General features: G+C 33.9%; 1 protein-coding gene across 5 annotated transcripts; it reads left to right on the top strand.

The window, feature by feature from the left end:
• Nucleotides 1–22822, top strand: Slc35b3 (solute carrier family 35 member B3). 5 transcript variants are annotated; one of them, XM_027948222.3, is made up of 11 exons: nt 1–167; nt 725–910; nt 5533–5823; nt 7802–7923; nt 11100–11254; nt 12724–12831; nt 15267–15364; nt 17524–17616; nt 17995–18106; nt 20113–20182; nt 22207–22822. In XM_027948222.3, the coding sequence occupies exons 3-11, from the start codon at nt 5623–5625 to the stop codon at nt 22355–22357; spliced, it is 1110 nt and encodes a 369-aa protein (XP_027804023.1). In that variant the 5' UTR covers nt 1–167; nt 725–910; nt 5533–5622; the 3' UTR covers nt 22358–22822. The 5 variants fall into 5 exon arrangements, with proteins under 5 accessions (XP_027804023.1, XP_027804022.1, XP_027804021.1 ...); XM_071613676.1 differs by having other exon boundaries at nt 24–94; XM_027948221.3 differs by lacking the exon at nt 725–910.
• The last annotated feature ends 4438 nt before the right edge of the window (nt 22823–27260 follow it).

Below are 27260 nucleotides of genomic sequence, written 5' to 3'. Positions count from 1 at the left end.
TGGCGCATGGGTGCCGGTGATGAGAGCGCCTTCCGGGGAGGCGGCAGCGGCTGTGGAAAGTCCAGAAGTAGGAGAGGAAGCGGAGGAAGAGGAGGTGATGACGACCGACTTGGGGAGGGGGCGACGTTTCGTCTGGCCGAGGCGCCGTCCGGGCTAAGGTCACCCAGGTGACGAGCCGGTTTGGGGGTGGGCGTGCCCCCGGCGCCCTTCTGGTGTTTGGGACCCAGAATCTCTATCCCTTAAAGACCTTAGACATTGCAGGTGTCCCCCTCGCTGAAGGAGCTTTCTAGGAGCGGATGAGGTCGGGATGGCAGGAGCGGGTGACTTCCTCTTTAAAAAGGAGCCGACACCTCCGGGTACGGTTTCCTGGGAGGAGCACCTGTTTCTCCCAAACCCGTTACCCTCCTGGGGCTGTTGGGAACGCCTTCAGGCCACCGTGGACTCCCTGGGAGGAGGCCAGCCCCAGGGCTCTCAGGGCTGTGCACCTGTGGGCCTCTGCAGGACTGTCAGGCTCCTGCTTTTCCCCAGGACCATCTGCACTTAAGAATCACTTCCGGGTTCCATGTTTTGAGGGGACTCCACGGTTCTCTGATGCCCATTTCCCTTGCCCTGGAAGGTGACTGACTGTTCTTGCCTTGCTATTGAGTTTATGTTACTAGAAGTTCTGCAAGTTCCTCCAGTCTTTGCAACTGATTTGCTACCTCTGTCTGTTTTTCTTTCAAAGGAATGTTGAAAGCAGAAGGGGGAATCATTTGGTGCACCCACAGAATTTTTTTAAGATATCGGGCATCTGCATTTCTTATGCAGTAGGTTTCCCTGTATCTAGAAAATCCAACGGATTTTGAAAAACAATGGTTGTGACAGTTTGAAACTTGGAAGAGGATGCAATTACCCTTTGAATATAATTTAGGTAGTATTATTTGTACTTAATTAATACATAAAATCCTAATTTTAGCATTTTCCCTTGGGGGGAAAAAAAGTAACAAATTGGCACCGTTTCTCGAACTTTGTATAATGAAGTGTGTAAAAAGAAATGAGACAGAATCTTATTTTGTTTTTTGGTACTCCATAGGCCGTGGTTGATATACAGTGCAGTTAATCAAGGGAAAATTACACTTTTATTTCTAACATTAAGTGTGGCAAAATACGGAGTCATGTTTCTCAGGTTACTTGCATAGTAATGACAGATTTTTCCTTACGTGCTACCCCACCCCACCCCCCTTTTTTTTTTGTAGTGGGAGTCTTTCAGATTAGAAAAGAGAGATTAAGAAATAACTAATTTTTATTTCCTTAGGTCATTATAAGTCATCACTATCACTTTATAATTTTGAAATATCCAATATGTACTAGAGATGCTACCTTTTAATTCCATTTTAGCTGTTATTTGTACCTTCAAGGAACTAAAGGTAGATATCTATTTTGAGTTTAGGAAGAGAACTCAGGCAGTGATTCACACTTGTGGTTTTCTTTTCTATTTTAGTTTCATGGGTTATTGTGAAGTTCTAAGGCAAAGCCAGATATTGTTTGTTTAATTTGAAAACTATTTTTAATTCCTGTTTCACAAAGACAGGCTCAATTTCTTTAGATGTTAGTTTATATCAGTCCTTAATGTTTTAAATGGAAGGGAAATGGCCAACCTTGGGCATCATTACATGTATATAAATCATGCTGAAAGAGGCCTTCATCAGTCATGCATTCTGATCATCGGTGTGCAGATTAATAACACAAAACTACATTCTAAAGGCAAAGCATTTAAAGGGTAGGTTTGGTGGTACTGATGCATCAAGCAAGAAAGGGAAAGAAACTTATTTTCATGTTCATTTCAGGTGCTTTGTGGAAAATTCAGGGGAGATGTTGGTATTTTTCTTCATGCTTAGAAAGGATAGTGCTGGAGGAATTTAACTGCATATGTGGCCCAGATCTGCAGTTCTGAGGTTGTAAAGAAATATGTTGGGAGAGCTAAAATGATGGAATGGAGCAGAATAGTGTTGATTCAATGATGGTTACTAAAGTGCAAGAGAGTCCTTCATTTAATATCTGATATTTTTGTTATATGCTTGAACAGCCTGTGAAAGCAACATCATCTCTTAAGGAACTCATATTTTTGGAGGAAAAGCACACACAAAAGTCATGCCATTATGATTTAGACATTTGTAAATTATGTTTACCTATTACATGTACATAAACCATGCTGTAAAGATCTAGAACAGCAATTAGTTTTTAATGTACAAGGTCTTAATCAAAGTTGCAGCATGGCCAAATTTCGTGTTCATCAATGTGAAAGATGAGGAGATTATACACAATCTAATCTGGAGAAAATGGCTATTTGATGGTAACGTCAAATATTTTAGATATACTTGTGGATGTAGAGTCAATAGGAATCTTTGCAGGGTGTAAATGTGAGGAATAGGAAAGAATCTTAAGGTAACTCCTGGACTTTTGAGTTTATGTTTCATGCTAAGTAATATTACATGATATTGGGAATATAGGAAGAAGAAAAGATTTGTTTTCAGGGGAAAATAAGTTCATATTAAGCCATGTTTAATATATGGTGACAGTAGAATTTCACTGAGATATCAAAGAAGCATTTGGAGAGAGGTCTGGGTAAGAAATACAGATCCATATTTCCAGTTGCACTTCAAAGAGTGAATCAGCTTCAGCACAAGAGACCACACCAATGGTATTTCTAAGTAGTTGAATAATTATCACTGTTTTAGTCGGCCTTTTTGCTGCTGTGACTAAAAGAACCCAACCAGAACAATTGTAGAGGAGAAAAGGTTTGTTTAGGGATCCTGGTTTCAGAGCTCTTCATCCATAGTATTCTGGCTGGCTCCATTCCTTGGGGCTCAAGGTGAGGAGAACATCATGGTGGAAGTGTATGGCAGAGGGAAACAGTTGACATCAGGAAGCTGAGAGAGATTCCACTCTCCAGAACAAAATATATACCCCATAGCTTTGCCCCCAAGAAACCACTTGGTCCAGCCACACCCCACCTGCCTCCAGTTAATGTTCAGTTAATTCCATCATGGATTAATCATCTGATTAGATTAAGATGATTCGATCATTTCTCCTCCAAACTTCACATTGTCTCGTGAACTATTGGGGGATACCACATCTAAACCACAACAATCACTAACATACATGTACTGTCATACCATGTACTGAAAACTTTTACATTTATTTCATATGGTCACGGCAAAAATCCTATGGTAACCATATTTTTAACACTTTTCCCGCCCTATTCCCTTCTTAGAGGTACAGAACTTAAAGCTCAGAAAGGTTAAATAATTTGCCCAAGACTCCCTAGCTAATACATAGCAAAATCCAATCTTGAATTCAGATCTGTCTAAATTAAAGCACAATGCTATACTGCTTTCTGAGAAGTATTAGTTAGAATTGTATTCATGTGCTTGGCATTTTGCTGAATTACATACATCACAGAAGAAGGTGACTTTGAGAGAAGTTTACCTTCTGGAGAAGTATTTTGATATGAACAAAAGCAGGAATGAGATTTTATATAAGGTTTATTCTATACATGTGTTTCTCCAAATTCTGTAAGATTTTTGCTTACAGAATAAAGCTTGCCAACACCATAGCCCGTTTCAAACAGAGGGTGACGATTACAAACTGAAGTTTGAGAGTATCGAGAGGAAGGACCAGTTTATTTGCTTTATCCAATTATTGGATGCAGAGACTACAAGAGTATGAATCTTCTCTTTCATCTGTCTCTTCCCAACTGGGGGAGTTAGGGAGGGTGTCACGAAGGAGACATTAAAGCTGAACTTCAAAACCTGACCCAGAGAAAGGAGACCAGGTAAAAGGACATCATGACCAGAGGGCAAGATTATTTGAAAGTCCATGATGTTTTTCAAGAATGAAATATTGGTTTAGGCTTTATTGAAAGAAGTGAGAGAAAGGGAGCTTAGAAGCCTATGTTCTGCCAGATATTTTTAACTGGTGCTCTTTGCCCATGCTTATACATAGCAGATAGTTGTTAAAATTTTTTGTTCTTTATTCAAGCATAGGTTTGATGAAATGTTTAATGAAGATAACTTATTTGTATTATGTTTTTATTAGTACATTATAATTATACATAACAATGGGGTTCACTGTGATATATTTATATTTGCACATTAAAAAATCTTGCTGCATTTCATTTCCCAGTACTTCCCACTTCCCTTCCTTCCCCAATCCCTTTCTTTATTCTACTGGTCTTTCTTTTATGTGTTTACTTTTTTACTTTTTTACTTGGTGCATTATAATTACATATAAAAGCAGGATTCATTAGAGAAAATAATTTAAAGCAGTTTATAAAGACAATCACATCTCAAGGTTATCCTACAAGACAGTGTAAAAAGTCTTAATTGAGAGAGAGCAATGATTGAAACATAACTGAGTAAAAGAACAAAGTAAAGGAAGAAAAAAATAAAGAAAAAGAAACAAAGCAAAACTTTGTAAAACTGCACATTCTCTGTTTAAAAACATAGCACAGACGGTATAAAATAAAGTGTTTTGGTGACTGAAGTGTTCTTAGCTACAAGTTATATTCAGAGCCTCAGCCCTCATTTGAATTAGGGCCTAGTTCATCTTTGTGAATCAGTAAATTGGGAATGATCATAGAGGCAACACTAATTCTTACTATTTTAAACCAACAGTTTCTATTAAAAGATTTCCAAGTGAAGCTCACTGTCAAAATTATACTTATCTCTTCAGCCCTTGGTGTATAAATTTTCATTCTCACTGGAATCATAATAGTCTTTTCTAGAAAAAAGGTATTTCCTCATAAATGTGCTCTAATCTTTAATTGTCATTAAATCTTGAGTCTCTTCAACCTTTACATGGAATTTAAGTTTCAGTTTATTGAAATCCAAAGAGAAATTGACAGTCTTCCATGATGCCTCATACTTTTTTCCCCCAAAGACTGACAAAAGATGACATATTTTCCAGCCTTTTACAAAATGATCTCCAAAAGAAAAAAATATATATTTTATTTTAGCCTAAGAAATGTTATTACTAAAACATATTATTCATTCTACAGTCTCTGGTAAATTAGCTTTTTAAGCAACTTACAGTCGGGCGACTTTTAAAATGTTACTGGCAAATAGATTTTACAGTTGTTCTAGTATTTAAAGGAACACCACTTATTCTTGACTGTTCTCCAAGTAAAGATTAACTTTAATGTTGAGAATGTTATGCTTACACTATTGTAGATTCTAAAAGTTATCTACTTACTAGATATGAAACCTTAACCTCCTGCTTAATTCTTTAACAAAACAGATTAGCTTTTGGTTTGTTGCTATGGAATGAGTGTGGTCTATATCCAATTTAGTGATGCAGTTGCTCTCTCAAGTTTATACTTGATAAATTGGCAGTTAGGTGTGGTGTTTTTGGTTAAGAGGCTGTAATTGAGAAGTTAAGATAGTACATCCACAGAATTAGCCTCATCTACACAGTTTTATAGTTTAGATTAGTATTTGGAGCAATACTTTATGATATAAATGTTTTACTTTAATTGCATATTTCCTTCTCTAGGACTTGGCACAGCAAACAGAAGAATTAAACGAAATACAGCAAACCAACAGAGATAACTCTGGAAGCCCTGAATGCAGCAAAATAAGAACAATGGACCTCAAGTTTAACAACTCCAGAAAATACATCTCTATCACTGTGCCATCCAAAACCCAAACAATGTCACCACACATTAAGTCAATTGATGACATTATAGTACTTGGCATAAATCTCAGCAAATTTAACAAACTTACTCAGTTTTTCATATGTGTTGCTGGAGTTTTTGTTTTTTACCTAATTTATGGATATTTGCAGGTAAATAGTTATTTGTTTGTAATATGTTAATCATTTATAGCAGTTAATTTCAGTATTAGCACTTACTAAAAATTTTGTCTGTGATATTTTTACTAAGAGTTTACCAGTTGATTTATAAATTTGAATTTTTCATAGAGTAATACAAACGGACTTCTTGAAAGGGTTAGTGAAAACAGAGTTTCAGAGTAAATTATTTTAAGTGGGGAGGGAAGATGATAATCTTTAAAAATTTAAATTATGAAAATATGTTTTTAAATATTCAACAAAATGTAGATATTTGCAGCCGTGTGTTAGTTTTTAAAAAGAAGAAAATTTCAAATATATGTGATACCTGGGAACATAATTTTCCAATAAAATTATAGCACAATTCTCAATTCTTTGAGCTCAACGATAAAAGTCCTTTTTACAAAAATAGATCACGATATTTTAATTCATCTATAATAGACAAGTCCTTTTAATCTTTTAATAGTCAAATACTTCTCATTTTAACTTGTATTTTCTCTAATTCCACTTTGCCAGAATCTTATCTGTGATTTTTGTTTATACAGAACACTTCTAACTAACATTGCAATAGTTTGTTTTGTATTTGCATTGTATTTTAGGATAGTTCTATACATTTGGCTTGCAGCAAATCTCTAACTTTCAAAAACATGGGCTGGATGAGTGAGGTTCCTAGCTAGTAAAAATGTTATAGTGGGAATCAGTGTTATTAATGGCCATTTAATTAATGAATGTTTTTATCCTTTAGTGATTTAGATTTTTAATACAACTCCATAAAGTGAGAGAAGCTTTGTAATTCAAGAAAAGGAATGAGGTTTTCTGAAAACAGTATTTCTGGCATACATTAATACTAATAAATAAAGAGTGATTTCAAAAATATTACTTTTTCATTGTTTTATATAGATGAATTATAAAGATAAATGTAAATAAAGAAGGTAGAATTTTGACTTATTTAGCTAGCTAAGAGACTGCCATGAAGAATATTAATGTAAACCAAAACATGAACTAAAAATATTAATATTTACAATTGATTTCCTATTAGAAGATGATATAACTTAGACATCATTATGAATAAGAGTTAAAAATAGAGATTGGAATTTCTCGTTGAAATTTTTTTATCCTTCAGTCTTCCACTGTTAACAAATAGCTTGGCACCAAAGGTACCTATAGCAAAGGAAAATGAATTAGAAATTCACCTTACAATTTCATTAGATGCATTTTTCATATTTGATTAATGATTAAATATTTTCGTTAATAACCAGTGGGTGCAGAGTTTTAAATTGGAAAAACCACTGCAAATTCCATTTGTAGTTTTACCTCTTTTACTTTGTGAAATTGACATTGTTCTTCGCTCTTGTGTATAATCAGGCATTGAAATAGTTCAAGGAAAATGGTTGAGGTTTGCTAATGTGACATATACATACATGCACACCTGCACATAAGGTAGGCAGTTTGATTTATTCATTTAAAATTAAGCCAGATAATTTCAGTAAAATAACTCTTAATGACTTGTTAAAATGACTTTCTAATAAATGATGTAAATGTGATTTTATGATATAATACTGTGTTTAGGGAAAAGTTGTACATAATCTGGGGCACAAAAATTTTGAAAAATTATATTATTGATTTGAACTATGTTTCTGTAGAATAGCCCTAAGATGATAGACTTCTAGTGAAATCTGTTCTTTATACGTTCTTGAGTCAGTCACCTCTTTCATTGTTTTGGGCAACTTTTAATTGTGGTGTGTATTTGCTTAAATAAAGAAGCACATCATGTTGCTTTGTATTTTCTGCTGATTTTCATACTTGGGTATGTAGGGTCAATTCTTGGCGAGAACTAATTTCTGACTTCTCTGAGGTACTATGGGGTAGGGGACTATGGCTTGATTTCTTTTAAAATGTTGTTTTTATGAGAATTTAACAAGAGTAAGTTGGTCTATCCACTTGAACTTAACAGTATCCATATGTCTTTTGACAGGAATTAATATTTTCAGTGGAGGGTTTTAAGTCCTATGGCTGGTACCTTACTTTAGTGCAATTTGCATTTTACTCCATATTTGGCCTAATAGAACTTCAGCTTATTCAGGATAAAAGGAGAAGGTATGTAGCTTGGTTTTTTGTTAGTTAAGTTCACTAGTATTAGTTGAATCTTCTTTTAGAAAAAAATTAGTTTGTTAAATATGCATGAAATGTATATTTCCTATTAATGTTATAATCAGCTTAATATAATTTTCTTTATACACTGATGCTCAACTTATGGTAAAATATATCTTTCTGAACAGAAATATGTATATTTTTATAAAGTTCACTAAAATAAGTATAATTACAGGAAGGTTTAGGGTGCAGCTGACATGGAAGTAATGAAGTGAAATATCTGTTTTTGTAGAGATTTTTTAAATGTGAAGTTAATGTTTTGTGGGATATATCCAACTAAAATGGCCATGGAACATCCAGTAGCTAAGATTTTCACTCTTAAACATTAGAAAAACATACTTCATTACTTTTTGTTAAAATCTAAGTGGCTGGTTTGATAATATTTTTCAAATTAACAAATATCTAGAATTGAAAAATTTATGGCATATTTAACAACATGCATGGAAACAGTCTCTGATGATGAATAGAAGGTGGTTAGGAATTTGTGAAATTTTGATAAATGCAAGAAGAGTGGTCATTCCTTTATTATCACACCCTAATATTGATTTCACATATCTGTTGTACAGTTCAAATACAATAAAGACTATAATATGGGCATTCTGTTTTCTTTCATGTAAATGTTTAATCCTTCAGTAAAGTGAAAATTTTTTTTAATTGAAAAAATTTTCATAGCTTTTTTTTTTTTTAACAAAAAAATGATTTTGTGTGATGGTAACTGTACAATTTTAAGTATTTAATTCTGTGACATAAGATTCTTCCTGGAAGAATCTGTGACAAGAGTTTCTTCACATATCCAGTTTTGCCTGCCAAACTCTTTACTGCCAATAAACTGTTATAGTAAAACAAAAATATTTGAGTCTGAGAATATCATCTTCCTTATTTTCATGCTCTGAAATCATAACATATAGCCATAAATGATAGAATAAAAAGCAATGAAATATATCTATCAAGACTAATATGTAAGGAAACCTGAAGATTTGTTAGCGATTGCAAACTCTTGGGCTTCCAGTTGCTTCTAAGGTAAAAAAGACAATAATGCCATATTTGTTAAGTGAAAAGTTACACAAAGATGATGTATCTCCTGTCAGATATCAGAAGGAAACATCTCCCGTTAGCTACCTAGATGAGATGGTAGTGGGCCATGTTTATCTCAACCTTTAAGCCATATGACCATAATGTGTTTTTAAAAGATAATTTGATTTAAACATAAGTGAAAGAATCTGGGAGAAGAATTTACAGACTTAAATGTAATTTTGAATTGACACTTTTTCCTTCCGAGGCATTTTAAATTTTAAAAACTGTCATTAAAGAAGATACAATGAAAATATGCCCAATCATGTATGACTTAATATACTTAATATTATAGTAGTATGTTTTTTAAACCTTTAATTAGCTAAACTGCTGCTTAGGGTTATATTCCCCTCCCCCATATTTATGTAAATAGCTGTGTATAGGAAAGAGAACAGGATTTGAAGTTAGAAAACATGGGTTTGAATCATTTTGGTGCTGCTGCTTATTAGCTCTGGCAAAACCTCAGGGAAGTCACTGAAATTCTCGATTTTATTGGGAATCAAATGTGATAATGTGTGCTAACACTAATCATAAACTGTAGCACCCTATATATGCTACTTATTATTTTTCACCAAAGATTAATTCCATTTTAATTACTTTGATTTTTTTTAACAAAGGAGATCTGTCGAATCAGATTTGAGAGGTTTTTGTTGTTGTTTTTGTTATAGTTTTGACACTACTTCTAAAGTAATTGAGGTATTAAATAAAATACAATGAGAATTCTAGAGGCAAAAAGCCAACTTTTTGGTAAAAAGCCAACTTCCTTATTTTATATATGAGAAAACAAAGACCTACAGACTTGCTGAGATTTTCAGGTCTCCTGGGTTTCAGGCTCTTTTTCTTTCTACCTGTGCTATACTGCTTTTCTAATCTTGTAAATTTTTTGACTTGAACTTTAATTTTCTGGCCACCACCACTGTTTTTGTGATGTGTCTGAGGAAATTTGATTTGTATCATTACCAGGGAAACTTTCACTATATATCTTCACTGATTAGGACAATGAAGTTTACGGACAGTGTGAAAATGTTTTGGGGTACTCTATTGTATATGAGCATATCACGTTATTTCCAGTGGATTTAAATATTGATTACTGTATTAGTACTTACCTGGGAAAGGTCTCAAAATTGAAATGTTTAGATGTGATAAATTGTAATTAAGTTTTCCTAGTTAATTATTTTACCTTATGTCTGACCATATAAAAGATATGAGGGATTGTTGTTGCTTTTGTTTAAACATAATCACAAATTTCAAAAGGGAAATTACACTTAAGTATGTAGCATCATCAAATTATGTGAATAGTGACTCATTGTGTTTCTAACACCAGTGTACAACATTATTATTTTAGACCATTAAATATCTAGTCAGTGTGAGCATAGGGTCACAATAATGACTTGAAATTCTAAAGATGCTAATAAGGAATCTCCTTTAGGAAATTTAGATAGAGCCGAAAATTAAAAGATTTTGAGATCAGAGAGTCAGATTGTTGTGACATTTTATAGAACACAGAGAGTTGATTTATAAGATAGTATAATAAAAATCATGTCTAGAATTTTAAAGCTCATGCACTTTTTTTCCTAAGAAATTCTGCTTAGGTTTATGCTAGCAGAACGGATAGATAATTTTTTCCTAATGCTAGATGGAAACATTAGGAAACAACAGAACAACAGTTTAGAAGTTAAATTTTTGTTGAAATTATTTTAGGTGCCTTTTACATTATAGAGGCTAATATTTTTTAAAGCAATTTCTTTTTCTAAATTTAGTCAATATTGTTTTTAACTGTAGCTAGAAATACTGTTTAAAACCCTTTGATCAATGTTTATACCTTTAGTAAGAATCTCAGTAACTTTTTACATAGTTGAGAGTCCTCATTTATGATTAGTTATAATAAAAGCAAATTGTTATTTTATCAGTGTTCTTTTATATAAGTGTTTCAACTTTAAGAGTAGTGATATTTTTACTCATATTTACAGAAATATTAACCAGAAATTCGAAAAGCAAAGTAGTATGAATTGGGTCCCCAAAATGAAGGTTTTAAAAATTGTCTTTTACAGAATACCAGGAAAAACCTACATGATAATAGCTTTTCTAACAGTGGGTACTATGGGGTTATCAAACACTTCCTTGGGCTACCTGAATTATCCCACCCAAGTCATCTTCAAGTGCTGCAAATTGATTCCTGTTATGCTAGGAGGAGTTTTTATTCAAGGTATAGTAATGATATATTTTCATACTATTTGAAACCAGTAGGACATGTTATGGCATCTAGCATTAGGAAAACACTAAGCATCTATCATATTTTAGTGAGTATCTAGGTATCCTAACAGTTATAAGGGTATCTTACAAAAGTAAGGTATTATAAAAACATAGATACTTCTCTGATATACCTCATCTGGAATCAATAATTTGGACTTGAGAGAAAAGAATTTTACTTTGAAATTTAGGCATTTCTAGCAATACTGTATTCACATATTGAAGATTTAGCTCAGAAGTACCTGCAAAGTTCCTTTTCTCAATTCTTTTATTCTACTCTTCAGAGCCCACACTCAACCATTGTACAGTGGGTAATTGTCATATTAAAATAAGGCTTAGTCTGAGTGGGTTACTAACCCTGCTAACTTACTGATGTCTTGGAGCCCCAGCTAAGTTTAAAAAACATGAAAATATGAGAAGAGGATCCACAGCAACTAGCAGTATATCAAGTTGTTCTACCTGTTAGCTGTCATGAGGAATATTCATGTTTCAATAATTGTTTCTGTATCACTAAATGTCGTATATAGCAACATTTTTATTTTATTCCTTCAACGCCTTCCCAATAAGCCTTATACAATGAAAGTGTGTTTTATAGCAACTTGACATATCATCATAGGGCAGTGGTTCGTGTGGGAAAAATTTACTTCAATCCATATTAAAAAATCACACTTTGGCAATCCCTGTTGGGTCCCCTCCCACCCTTCTGGAGTTGTCTCTTTTTTTCTCATTTGAATAAATTCAACTCTATGCTTAAAAAAAAATCAAATCACACTTAACCTGATGAGGCACATATAATATTACTTATAATCCTTAAAAAATTATACTACGTTTCATTTTATTAAATGTGAATATCTCGTGGTATTTATAAACAAGGAAATCTTGCCTTTTAATATAAATCCATTAAAAACACTCATTTCTACAAAAAATTTTTAATACTTTCAAATGCACATTATTCTTGTCAGTGTTCACCAATATACAGTCATGTTCTACATTAGATGTTTCGGTCAACAGTGTACCACATAGGAAGGTGGTCACATATGATAGTATTGCCCAGGGAAATCATAACTGTTGTAGTCTGTGTAAGTATACTCTATGATATTTGCACAGCAATGTAATTACCTAAAGATGGGTTTCTCAGAACATATCCTCGCCATTAAGCAAATATGACCATGTGTATTTTATTCACTATCATAACAGATGATGTAGGATTCCATTTCTAACTTAAAGACATGCTGTGCCCATTGATCATTTAATCGTCAGAAGCCCTTCTGTGACTGTCTCATCCCTGGATCTAAGTGTTCTTTATATTTTTGGCATTGGATATTAAAAAACAGATCCCAGTTCTATTGGGTTAAGCACATAGGTCTAACATTAGGCTTGATGAATATTCTCATAATGAGGTGGGCTTACCTTTGTTTTGTATAGGAAAGCGTTATAATGTTGCAGATGTCTCTGCTGCCTTATGCATGAGCCTAGGCCTCATCTGGTTTACCCTTGCTGACAGCACAGTTGCACCTAACTTCAATCTGACAGGTAAGGAATTTATAATTCTAGATTTTATAGGCATTTTGGTTTAGAGTAAGAACTTCTAAAATTTCACAAGGATTTTAAATGATGGTATAACATCTGTGATTCACATATCTAACATAAGGCCTTTAGACGTTTATAGGCTATAGTAAAAATATCACAACTCTGGAAATGTAAGTTTTTGTAGTACCTTTTATTTCAACATAATGAGGCTGCCCAGTCAAAATCTTTGATGATCAAATGTAGGTTAGATTAATTTTTTACCTGCTGAATTATAACTGTGCACATGAGTAATAGGGGAAATACAGTAGTCATTGTTTCTACTCTCATTAAAAAAACAAAAAACTGAGGACTGAAGATGTAGCTCAGGTTGTGGAGCACTTAGCATACAAGAAGTCATGGGTTCAATCTCCAGCACCATCAAACAAACAAACAAACAACAAAAAAAAAAAACTTTGAAACTTGTGCATTTATTGTCAACGTTTGTGCTAAAGGGGAAAGATATGCTGTACTTTAATATTAAACTATGTAATGTATATATGAGTATTATCTGAAAGTGCTTAAATTTTCTACCAAAAAGTTTTCTCTTTAGTGTGCTATGTAAAATTTTACAAATTAAAGTTAGATTTGTCAAAAGCAGAAAAATTTTTATAGGATGTGCAAAAATATGAACAAAAAATAAGTGTGGGCATCCTGTTCTTATTCTAGTTTACCTTTCAGATAAATTGTTTTGTGGTATTATTGGGGTTTATTATATATACAGTGCTGCACTAAAATTATTGAAATAATTTTACTAATAATACTAATTTAGTATCATCTCCTAACTTGACAGACTTTTAAAGTATCTAGGTCTTCAAAGAAGCTCAGAGAAGAGCAAAAAAGTAATAATATCACCAAGTATAAAGTGTAATTGTTTCTGAGAAAAAATAATAAACTTTCACATAATGAAAAAAATATGTATTTTCCTAAGAATCAAGACATATTACCAGTTGTCAAGTTTTCCTCAATACCCTGGCTGGCCAGGCTGAGTGAATGGATTTCAATGTAAACAGTTCTGCCTCTCAAAACACCCACAAGAGTCTGGTAGGACCTACTCCATCTGCTCTTTAAACTTGATTATAAGCACTCACTGCTTATTTAAGAGAATGCTGTGAATTACAGCTGTTCTTGTTATAGTCTATATTTTTCAAGGAATGCTTAATTTTCACAAATCAGAAACTCTAAAGATTGTGAAATCAGCAGGAATTGATTTTTTTTTATTATTTAGGAAAAGGCAATGTTGAAAAAGGTACATAATTTGTAATGAGAGTTGTAGATTCAAATTCTCTTTGAATTATTTAAAAATAAACAACCATGAGTAAATTACCACACCTCTTTAAGCTTCACCCATAGAACAAGATAATGATAAGTTGCCTCACACAGAGCTAGTGGGAAGGGGTATACAACAGACACTAGTGTGGCAATATGTAAATCAATGGATGTGTAACTGATGTGATTCTGCAATCTGTATATGGGGTAAAAATGGGAGCTCATAACCCACTTGAATCAAATTGTGAAATATGATATATCAAGAACTATGTAATGTTTTGAACAGCCAACAATAAAAAATTAAAAAGAAAAAAAAAAAAAAAAAGATGAGGGAGTAATGGGTGTGAAGCCACATGCAGTGAAGGAGTGGGAGGTGGGGCTCCTGTGGCACCATAACTTCTCATTTTACCTCTGGTGCTAGCCCCTCCTAAGTTTCAGCTGCATATTTTTGAAGAGAATTAGAACCCAGCCATACTTCATGAAGAATAATTATTGAGCGTTTATCCCTTCTCTGATCTTTGTAGAATGTATTACCTAAAGAAGATGTGATAAAGTGGCCATTAAAGAAAAAACTTTGAAAGGAATAGTATAAACATCCAGACTTGCTCAAATAAAAATTTTCTTTAAATTATTCCCCTTAGAATACAATTGAAGTGTTTTCATGTTATTGCCATTATTTGGAATATTTTGGGGATTATCTTTGAATAGCCTTTCAGGAGGTAGGAAATTCCTTTGAAGATCCTCAAAAACCCATGTCTTTCAATATTTGAAACCAGTAAAAGAGCATTCAGCATCAAGTTTGGTACATAAAAATGTATGATTAGGCAGTAAATAATAAAGCTAGAACTTCTTCCTTAATACAGTAAGTTTTTTCAAACATATAATCTACAGTGAGAGTGAAACTCTTATTTAATGTTGAAATGCAATAATAACAGCATTAGTGTGACTTTTGTTTGTTTTAATATTTTCACCTATGTGCTTATTGCATCTGATTGTGGATAAGAATATTTAGCTTTACAGAGCAGGTGTGATTGAAAACCTGCCTTTGCTTTTTAGTCTATTTAACGTCTGCTAGAACTTGATTATGGTCCATGTGTTTAAGTAAAGAGACTGTTTCTTTTACCTTCTTGAAGGTGTCATGCTTATTTCCCTGGCACTGTGTGCAGATGCTGTCATTGGAAATGTTCAAGAGAAAGCTATGAAACTGCACAATGCTTCTAATTCTGAAATGGTAAATACTCAAGTGCTTTTTCCTTCGTGTCAGATTAAAAAATGGTAATGTGCTTATTTTTATGAAATAGAATATCAAGGACTTGCCTTGCATTTTTAAACTAATTTATTATTGTTTTCCTAATCAGTCAGGCATTATAGGAAGGTAAAAAGAAAAACTACCACTACCACTACTAACAGCTGCCTGTATATTTAATCATTTTTTTCTCATTGATTTATAGTTTTTTTATCCATTTATAGAACCCTTTGTCATGTCATTTTATTCCCTGCTTTGTATTTAGTGTTATTTTCCATGTAAAAGTTTATAATTTTTATGTGGTCCAATTTATCTTTGACTTCTGGCTGGGAATTTTCCTAACTTTAAGATTTTTAAATATTTTACCATGTTGTCTGGTTTTATGATTTCCTTTTTTTTGTTAAATCCTAATTCAGTCCAAGACTCTAAAAATATTTTTCTTTCATGACTACTCTTTTGTTCCAGTTACATTTATCAAATAAGGCCACTTTCCAGCTTATTTTAAATGCCTTCTTTATAATGTCATATTCTAATGTACAATAGATTTCACTTGAATTTATTTCTGCATCAGTACATATAACAACAGCAGCTTTACCATACCTTTGCCATCTGTTAGGACTAGCCAGCATTGTTCCTTTTCTTTTTCAGAACATTACTACCAGTAGTAATTCTTGGGTGTCCATACTCCCCCCTAAAAAAACTAGAAATCCCATTGGTATTGTGATTGGTATGGCATTGAATTATAAATTAATTTAGGGAGAATGGCTTCTGTACACTTGATTCTTTCAGTCCAAGAATAAGGTATGACTTTCTTTTATTCAAGTGTTGTTGTTTTTTTAATGTCTATTAAAACTTAACATTTCTATCATAAATATCCAACACAGTTCTTATTAAAGTTATTGTTAGGTGTTTCTTTTGCTGTTGTTATTGTAAATACTTTCTTTTCTTTCAATGTATCTTCTAACTGGTTTTATATCTAGGGGGGGAGAGAGAGAGAGAGAGTGAGAGCGAGAGCAAAGCACATTAATCTTATAACCAACAACCTTCATAGACAGAATGCATCGCATTAAGGATATAGAGGAGTATTCTTTGCTGTTACTTTCTCAGCACAGACTGGTGCATCTTTAAGTACATCCTAGTAATATAGTAACTTTATTCTTGATCAATAATTTTCTTGATCATTATCACTACTTTTTCTAAGTAAGAAAAAGATGTCCTAAGAGGGAATTATGGAACTGTAGGTGGTTAGAAAGTTAATAAAATGTAGTGGTTAAGATGTTAAACTCTGATAGCCTTAGTTCATATCCTAACTTTACTACCTCATATTTGGGAAAATACATCTCTAAGTTTTAATAACTTCATTTGCAAATTACTGAGGAACAATAGACTAAGAACCTGTTGCAACCAGGCACGATGGACACACCTGTAATCCCAATGGCTTGGGAGGCTGAGACAGAAGGATTGTGAGTTCAAAGCCAGCCTCAGCAACTTAGCAAGACTGTGTGTTTAATAAAATATAAAAAAGGCCTGGGGATGTGGTTCAGTGATTAAGCATCCCTAGGTTCAATTCCCAGTACCAAAAAAAAAAAAAAAAAAAAAACCACTTATAGCTTATGTTGGTTGTGAGAAATCTGTGAAGGAATTCATTTGGAGCAGTACCTGAGACTATTTATGAGGACTGTAATAAACAGAGATAAAATGGTTAGTAGGGAAATTAAGCAATAGATTATGCCTTGTACTGCTTATTTTCAATATATATTAATATCTCTTGTAAACTTAATGTTTGGGGTTCTTTTCGTGTTCTATAAGTAACTTTAATGGTTTCATTTTGATTGTATATATTTTTACAATGCTAACATTAAATCTGGTTTGTATTTAGTAATTAAACAAGGCAAAAAAAGAAATAATTATGCACATGTGTAAGAAAGGATTTGTAGTGCTGTTATTTGGTACATAAGATAACTTGTAGTGTACTTATAATCCATTAGGATCAACCATCATTTCCAGAGAGTTGCGCCAAATGGGAATGATACTGCTACAAAGGTTTTGTTTTCCAAACTTAAATAAATTAACTGAACTCTACTTAAAACCCTCAATTTTCTATTTTGATTTGATAGTGCTCTTTCCCACTTTATCTATTCTAGGTTTTATATTCATATTCAATTGGTTTTGTGTACATATTATTGGGATTGACATGCACTAGTGGATTAAGCCCTGCAGTAACATTTTGTTCAAAGGTAAATACTAATTTCATTTTTTTAAATAAAAATTTTTTCTATAATCTTAATTCTCCTAATTTAAAAAGGCTATTGTTGGTATAATTTGATAACTCCTCTAATATAATATTGTAGATAAGAAATGAAATGATAGATATTTGAATTTATTTATCCTTGCTATACCCTATTAGTTAATTTTTAAGCAGTTCATAATGTAGAAGTTGAGAAATTTAATTTCATCATTATTTTTCCATTAAATCAAAACTAAATAATGTTTGCTTGACTGCATTGTTGAGTGGCTTATTATTGCTTAAGAAGTTAATTAAAATCTGTGGTTTTAGTTCATTTGTAATATGTCAGGTTTTGTATTTTTTTAACAGGCTTTTTTATTTGTTGCAGAATCCAATTCAGACCTATGGTTATGCATTCCTTTTTTCCCTCACTGGATACTTTGGAATTTCTTTTGTTCTGGCTTTGATTAAAATTTTTGGTGCACTTGTTGCTGTAACAGGTAGGAGGGATTTATTTGCTTAGATAATGAAGTAAGCATTTATGTTTTCTCTGATGCTGTTTCCAAAAGACAAAAAAGTTGTTCTGTTACACCAGTTTATTATTTGACTTAATAATTTCTTAAAATTTTTATTCTAAAGCAATTGATATTTCAATTTAATTTCTTGTTTTCAAATTTAAAACATTTTTTTTTTCTTTTTTGTGGTGCTGGGGATCAAACCCATGGTCTTACCTGCTGGGCAAGCACTCTTACCATTAAGCTACACCCCAGGCCCTAAAGGCTAAATTTTAAAGAAAAATGTGTGCACTTATCCAAATAGTAACTTTTAAATGCATTAAAAGAATTTGCTGTAAAAAATATAATGGGACGAATACCTTCAAAGAAAATATTACCTTTATACACTTTTAACTTATTACTGAAATTCCAGTTTCCTTGCCTTTCAAATATGATAGGTTCAATTTAAACCAAGCTTTTAAACCTTTCACTTGTATCTTTTCTAGTACAACAAGGTCTTTCTTTCTTCACTGATAATACTTATGCACCTGCTCAGTGCCAGGACTTTGCATGGCAATCTAGAGGAAGGAAGCTTGTATTTCTTGTTTTAGAGGAATGTCTAGTCATGTGAGGGGAGTCAGTAACTGGATATGCTTGTCATTTGCCAGAACTGAAATGCAGCCCTTATCTTAACAGTGTAGGCAGTTTTGTTTTGTTTTTTTCCTGTTCTGTGAAATCCAGAGGTGGTCATAAATAATACCTACTACACACATAGCCCTTATTATATTGAGAAACCATTCTAGATATCTTATGTCTATTAATTATTTTAATTTTTGCAACAGTCCTAAAAAAGTAGGCTCTATTATTGTTCCATTTTATGGAACATAAAATGGGCAAACTGAGGCACAGGAAAGTTGACTTGTCTGATACTCATCTAGAGACAAGGTTCCAACCAAGGCCATCTGGTTCCATGCCAGTGCTCTTGACCATATTCTGCACTGCCTCCCAAGCACATGTAGTAACTCCATGGTTATCCATAATCCAGTCTCCATCTATCTTCTGGGCCATCTTCATTCTCCCTCCCCTCCAGGCAGTGGGATGGAGTAAGGGAAGATGAAAGCTACACCTATCTCTTTATGGAAATTTCTTTCAAAAATTGTATTTCTAAAAACATTACTTCTGTTCAAGTTTAACTAGCCACAGCCTAATCACATGACCACACTGACATGAAGGAGAGACTAGAATTATACGAGCTAAAAACAGGTTCTTTTACCAAAAATAGATCCTGGAAATAAAGCCCTGGCACATGTTGCCGTAAGTTTCTTCATTTGGTGTTCATTCAGTCATGCCTTCAATATTGAGTACCAGCAGACTGTGGAGTGTGGGGATCCAAGCATGAGGAAGGGGAGAAACTACAGCACATGGGCTGACAGCAGCTGACTCTGCGACATGGAGGAAAGGCTGCAATGCAGATGTGTGCAGTGCCTACCTCTGCCTGGGACGAGGGAGAAAGGTTTCAGCCTTATGGCACACTTCCAGCTGTAACCCCTAGAAGGACAGGGAAAAGTTAATACAGACATGTAAAGAGGATTGTAAAAATTATTCCGTCTTATCCAGAGATCACCATTTTTAAAATCATTTTATGTCCTTTTCTGTTTTTAACAAAGAAGCCCACTCTACCTAATCACATCCTCCTTAGGAGAGAAAGCCGTTCTATTCTTCTGAACTGTCTTTAAGGGATGGTGTGGCTCCACAGTACCATAGTGTCCACTGCACACTTCCTACAGCTGTCCTTTAGCATTTCACTGTATTAAATATTCACGCTTCCCCACAAAGCCATAAACACAGTAGCAGGAACAGGGCCTGGTTGTTTGGTTTTTGCTTTGCATTGTTCCTGGCACCTCACATAGATTCTGGCATGTAGCTGGCTATAAATATTTATTGAATACAGATGACTTCCAAAATGTTACCATGCTAAGAGGTACTTTCTAATCAATTTTTTACTCCTACAGTGACAACAGGAAGAAAAGCAATGACCATTGTACTTTCCTTTATATTCTTTGCTAAACCATTCACATTTCAGTAAGTACTTTTTAATTGCAACAAATTTCTCTATTTTTAGATATCATTTCACATTTCTTCTTAAATATCCTTATTTTCAACTTTTTTAACTTTTTTGCAGAAAATATATTGATTTTGTTTCGCTCTAAAGGTTTTATTTTATTTTTTAATTAATTTATTTATTTTAATTAGGTATATATGACAGCAGAATGCGTTTTGATTCATTGTACACAATTGTGGCACAACTTTTTATTTCTCTGGTTGTATACGATGTAGCATCACACCATATGTGCAGTCATACATGTACTTACGGTAATTCCACCATGTTTCCTGCCCCTATACCCCCTCCCCATTTCTTTCTCCCCTTTGCCCAATCAAAGTTCCTCTATTTTTCCCATGCCCCTCTCACCATTGTGGATCGGCATCCACTTATCAGAGAGAACATTAGGCCTTTGATTTTTTGGGATTGGCTTACTTCACTAAGCATGATATTCTCCAACTCCATCCATTTAACTGCAAATTAAAAGAGAATAATTTTATTCTCTTTTAATATTGAGTAATATTCTATTGTGTAGAACAGTTTCTTTATCATTCATCTATTGAAAAGCATCTAGTTTGGTTCCACAGTTTAGCTATTGTGAATTGAGACTGCTGTAAACATTGATATGGCTATGTTACTATAATATTGCTGATTTTAAGTCCTTTGAGTATAGACCGAGGAGTGAGATAGCTGGGTCAAGTGGTAGTTCCATTCCAAGTTTTCTAAGGAATCTCCATACTGCTTTCCATATTGGTAGCACCAGTTTGCAGTCCCACCAATAATGTATGAGTATCCCCTTTCCCCCACATCCTCTCTAACACTTATTGTCTGTATTCTTGATAACTGCCATTCTGACTGGTGTAAGATGAAATCTTATAGTAGTTTTGATTTGCATTTTTTTAACTACTAGAGATGTTGAACATTTTTTTTTTCATATGTTTGTTAATTAAATGTATATCTTCTTATAAGAAGTGTCTGGTCAGCTTCTTAGCCCATTTATTGAATGGGTTGGAATCTTTTTTTTTTTTTTTTTTGGTGGTGGTTTTTGCAGTAAATTAATGTGGGATTTTTTTTCCTGTTATGCTCTATAAGGAATTGTTTTCATTTTAACCTCTTATTGATATCTTTTTCTGTTTTAGAAAGGTTTATAATTTGTTATTTCACATTTGTCATTTCGTATATTTAAATTGCCAAAACAGAGCCCAGTGCAAATGTGACCCTATTTCCTATATGAATGTGTACACTGTTGACATTAAGGGATTACCTAATGCCCTGGTACAAATTAATAAATACATATTTACAGTATGTGCTTTTAAAAAACTACTTGTTTATTTATGGCCTTTTTCACAAAGGATTTAAATTAGAGAAGTACTCTGTAAGTTGTGTCCTAGTGACTTAGTTTGTGGCTTTTTGTGAAATTGCTTACTGTTCTCTTTTTTGAGTGATATTTGTTTGAAAATAGCATCATGAATACTTGATACAGAACTTTAAAGGTAACCCTAAAAAAAGTTTCCATCAGTGTTTAATAGATTATTAAATTGATAATAAATTGATTTTCCTTTCTGCATGAGCTAGGTATACATTATAGTAATTAAATTACGCTTACATGTCCCTTTTTATCCTTTTGTATTCTGTACAACTGGAATAGCTGGTTGTACTGTGGAGTTGAATTCCCAAGATGGCTTTTAGTAGATTTATATACTCAATATTTTAAGCATAGTCTTAATACTTTGGTGACAGTAGTACTATATGCTATTATCCACAAAGTTCAGATGAACCTCATTGCATATGATACTTGGTATTTTTTATATCATAAAAGATATGGAATTCAAGCTAATCAGATATAAGAATACTATGTATTTTCATGCTGTTATCACAGGCCTCTAATACCAAAAAATTTATTTCATTGAAGAAATATTGTAGACTGATTATCAAATTCTTCTGTTAACAAAAATTATTACCTTGTGAAGTTTAATATTCTTTTTTTCTTATTTCTTTCATTTAGGTATGTATGGTCTGGTTTATTAGTTGTCCTTGGCATATTTCTCAATGTTTACAGCAAAAATATGGATAAAATAAGACTACCCTCACCGTATGATCTGATAAACAAGTCAGTGATTGTAAGAAAGTCAAGGACGTTGGCACAAACTGTGTAGGTACTGATTTGTCCTGTTTAGAATTTTAAGGGAACAATCAATCAACTTTCCAAAAGGACTGTGATAAAAACAACCAAAGGATCTGAAGGTATGCTTTGCATTTCTGGATGGATTGCATATGAATAGTGTTGTGGTATCAGCTGTTCTTCAGAGCACCTGTTTGACTGACTTCTGATGCAATCAAGAACCACATCTAGCACACCTTGCAATTAAATGTCTACATGAAGGACTGACTACTCCCTAGCAGTTTCTTGAGAAGTTCACTGGAAATGGACCATGATACAAGACTTTTTGGATATCATTATGAATACCAAACACTGATATGTAATAGCACATTGTTTTGTCTTCATTCCATTTTGGTGGTATTTAAATTGATTCTCTGTTATAAGAGTAACTTATGATTTAAAGTTTGGAGAGAATAACATTCATTATAAATAAAATAATCTTATGATTTTTTTAAAGGAATATGTTAATAGAATTTTGTTATAAAGACAGAAGTGAAAGTTGTAATAAGATTTAACATGAGCTTTAAAACCTTGGTCGGTCTCTTATGAGAATATTCTTCCGAGAAAACATGCCTTAAGTTTTATGTAGGATATAGGCAAGATAGTAAAAGCAGTCATCATCCTGTGTCATGTAAGTTTGCATCACATAAATAATTTGCTACTCTTTACAAAAGAAGTACAGAATGAATGATTAATTGAAAGGAAAGAAGTGTCTTAAGTTATTATAAAATAATGAAATTTTCTAGTTTATCTCGTAAAAGTAAGATGTAATTTGGAAATTCAAAGATGAAGTAGGATAAATTTAAGAAATACAAGTAGATTTAGCAAACTTGGGCAATATTTTCTCTCAGTCCATTCAGGCTACTAAAAAGATACCATAAAATACCATATACCAGATAACTTATATACACCCAGAATTTCTCACAATTCTAGATTCTGGGCAGCCTAAGAGCAAGATACTAGCAGATTTGGTATATGATGAGGGCTGCTTCCTGATCCTTCAATGGGGCCTTCTTGCTGTGTCCTCATATGGTAGGTGCTAATCCCTTCACCAGTGCTTTCTGCCCTCATGACTAAATCACCTCCCAGAGTCCACCTCCTCATCCTATCACATTACAAGGTAGGATTTTAACACATGAATTTGGGGTGACATAAACTTTCTTATGATAGCGATGTTGTTCACTTAGTTTTTAAACTCCTAAATATTTTGACCCTTTTATACATTAATTTTTGGAATTGCTTCCACAATTAAAAATTCTAGCCAGGCATGGTGATGCACACCTGTAACACCAGCAGGTGGGGAGGCTGAGGCAGGAGGAACATGAGTTCAAAGCCAGCCTCAGTAAAAGCAAGGTGCTAAGCAACTCAGTAAGACCCTGTCTCTAAATAAAATGCAAAATAGGATTGGGGATATGGCCCAGTGGTTGAGTGTCCATGAGTTTAATCCCTGGTATCCTTCGCCCCCCAAAATTATATTTGCCTTCATTTTCAATATAGTCTGTGGTGATGGAAGTATCTAGCACAAGGAATTCTGCTTTGGTTTTTATGTGTCCCATTTGTTAAATATTGTGGGAATCATTTTTAAGTTTTCATATCTTAAATGGAACCAGTCAATTCCTGTGGGTTCAGATTTGACCTAGAGATAAACTGGCCTAGCCATAATTCTCATTAAAACCATGTTGTACAATGAGGGATTTGACTGGGCAAATTATCCCTTGTTCCTGGGAGACAACCTCTAAATCCTTGGAATTCCTCAAGTGATGAAGGTGTTAGTATTCATGATCATCCCCTAGGGAGTTTCAGAGCTGAAGCTGGCCATGCTAGAAAGACCATAGAATTGGATCTTTGAGCCACATGCTATCAGTCCAGCCTCTAAGGAAAGGAGGTAAGCAATTTAGGAATTGATTTGAACATCTGGGAACTGATTTTTTTTCATATGTTTTGAAAAAGTTTGTTAATGTATATCTTAATTGCAAAGAATATTTTTTGAGGGGCTGGGGTTGTGGCTCAGTGGTCGAGCGCTTGCCTAGCACATGCAAGGTGCTGGGTTTGATCCTCAGCACCACATAAAAATGAAGAAATAAAATAAAGGTATAAAAAATATTTTTGAATCTGTAGCCAGAAAATATTTATAAAAGCAAGTAACCTTTACTGTCTAAAAGCCACAAGGAATTATTGCTGGATTTAGAAAAATAATAGAAACAAATGTTTGCAGTGGCATCATTGACACAAGGTCAGGGGACTAGTGAGAATAGTAAGTCACAGACATACACTGAAATTCTACACGTTAATCTTCCTTACGTTAAATTATTTTGTTAACTTATTTCTTAGCAGTGTGCAAATTCTTACAGAAGTGAAACACAGGTAGTATTTTGTGTGCCTGTTTGTAATTCTGAGGACTTGTTGCTTTACAAAGTTTCAAGAACATTTAATTAACTATTCCCTTTCTTTCCCCATTCCTCTACATGTTGCTGATTCTACTTTTATCTGTATATTTCTGAGCTGCCCTGTCATGGTTTCCATTTCTGCTGTCTTGCTACTTCTGGGAAGTCTCTCATTCCTGTCTTTAGTTGCACTGCTCTCTTCTGCATCTGTTCACCCTGCCTCATTCCATTCATTGTGATGGTATTTTTGATATTTCAATTACATATTTATACCTAGTATTTCCACTTGAATTTTTTTTTTTTTTTGACTTCTTGGTTTTATTTAAGGATGCCAGTATTTTTCCTTGTCTTTACCATGGTTCTTGTAAATCATGGGCCCCCTGTCCTAATCATTCTGTTTCCAATGGCAGATACTTTTTCAGTTGTGTTTTGCAGTTATCAGACACCCCAGCATAACTATTGGTAGTTTCCCTCCAGCTGCCTTCTGCATTTGTGCTCTCCTCTGCTTTCAATCCAAAGTTAGGACAGCCTCAGTCTCCCCCAAACCTCGATTTTTGGTATTGTTTTTTCCTAGAATCCACCTGTCTGTCTGTTCATCTAAATCAATCAACCCCAACTCCCATTTTACCAAGGTTGGTTTTGGAAAGGAAACTTCTTCCAACTCTTTGTCATAATGGTTTATACTACTGATTCACAGATTTACCAGTCAGTTACATATAAATGTTGCTTGTAGGCTGCAACATTCTGATTCAATTTTATTTTAGAATTTTTTTTTCATTTACCAATTTAAATTGGTAGAATTCAAACTTAAGCAGTAAGATTTGTAATGGCTTACAATTTAAATACAGATTTCAAATCTGACAAAAATGAAATGATGGAAATATAAAATATTCAGTTCTAGCAATAAACTTATTTCATATTATGTCTAATTAGGTGAGATCATTTTTAATCCATATGTATAATCATTTAAGATTACAAAACTTTAAAACTTTGATTATTTGAGATGACGCCAGTTCATATGGCTTGTAGGAGTTCCTAGTTCTGTCATCTGGTATATATATCATTAATAAAAATAAAACGAGGTAGGCAGGAAAGAAATAATTTGTGTCTCACAGACATAAAAATAGGCTTCAGGAAGATCAATGATGTACCTAAGATTGACATGTAGCAAGTGGCAGAATGGGCCTGAGTCAGTGTCTTTGAACCTGGACCCTAATGCCTCTCTGATGACCCACTATTCCAGAACCCATTCCCTTTCCAGCCCACCACACCAGAAGGTTAGAATTGACATCTTGCAACTGTTTGCCCTCTGAAAGGACATAACATTGATTACTTGCCTTCTCTGTCACACTTAAACTGGACAAGACTTTCCAAGGACTTTTGTAGACCATCCTGCTGGTGTACCTAACAACCCACCAAAGGGGACTCTTCTCCAACCAGGATTTGGGAGGATGGACATACAGTAGTATAGTGAAAAAGTATTCTCTGCCTGTTATTCTTGATCAGCCAGATGCACCTGTGCATGAAGGAGATGGCTGTTTCGAGGTAAACACCTCAAGTAATCCTACCTGCAAGGGATGGGCTCAACAACAGAGAGGTGCTTAGGGTCAACTTGGAGAGGGGGATAGAATGAAAGGACCAACCCAAATCCAAGTTTCAGTTGAAGTGGATCCTGAGCAAGAAGCCAGACAAATGTAGTCAAGACAAGCTGGAAACAAAATATCAGGCAGAAGCTTAGTCATGAGAAAAGGTAGAGAAGGTGGGATCCAAAGTCATGAGGAAAACAAAGGGAATCTGACTCCTGCAGCTTTGAACTCCAATGACCTCTTGTCCTCCCTGTAAGAGATCAAGATGGGACTAAACCTAACAACAAGGGGGCAGGGACTGAAGGTCATTAGCAATGGAAATTTTTAAGAGATGGAATATAGGAACCAGATAAGGAGTTTTGCTTAATGATTTTATACAACTCTACTGGTAGCTGGAATCATTGTTACCACAACAAGTAAGGGGAGAATCTAGCATTACAAATCAGCACTTCTGAATGATTGTCAGTAATGAGAGCTGGCATAAATTGCTTGATTTTCCTATGCTTCTTCCACCACATGAAAAAGAGGTGATGAAAACCACCTCTCCATTACTGGATTCTCTTACTTAGGATAGCTCTGTTGTAAGTGGTATGTAATTTGAAATTATTGTATTTAGAACTCAAGCATACAACTTAAATGATATGATTTGTCTATTATCTTCCAATTAGGTGTGACTATTGAAATGAAGTGGTTATAATGACGAGGCTTTGCTATAGCCACATGAACAGAAACTTTTCCTGACCAGCAGAGCATTATCATAAGTGGTTCATTTCTGATTTTCTAAAAGACATTGACACAAATGTACCCAAATTAATAGTGCCATCTCAACTGTCTTTTCAGAGAGGTGAATAATAGCATGGAACCACATGGCCCACCACAGAAGTATGGATTATCAGCAACTGTGACAACACTGAGAAAAATAGTAAGC

Source organism: Marmota flaviventris, chromosome 6, assembly GCF_047511675.1.
Source record: "Marmota flaviventris isolate mMarFla1 chromosome 6, mMarFla1.hap1, whole genome shotgun sequence".
In the NCBI taxonomy this organism is placed as follows: Eukaryota; Metazoa; Chordata; class Mammalia; order Rodentia; family Sciuridae; genus Marmota; species Marmota flaviventris.
The sequence above is the reverse complement of the archived record's forward strand: the minus strand, read 5'-3'. Positions and strand labels throughout refer to the sequence as shown.

What these genes read in the sequence shown, in the direction of transcription:
- Slc35b3 (XM_027948220.2), top strand. Translation starts at nt 20, where the DNA reads ATGAGAGCGCCTTCCGGGGAGGCGGCAGCGGCTGTGGAAAGTCCAGAA. An exon ending in AGGAGGAGTTTTTATTCAAG is followed by an intron (nt 11,255 to 12,723) that starts GTATAGTAATGA and finishes TGTTTTGTATAG; the next exon opens with GAAAGCGTTATAATGTTGCA. An exon ending in GCTAAACCATTCACATTTCA is followed by an intron (nt 20,183 to 22,206) that starts GTAAGTACTTTT and finishes TCTTTCATTTAG; the next exon opens with GTATGTATGGTCTGGTTTAT.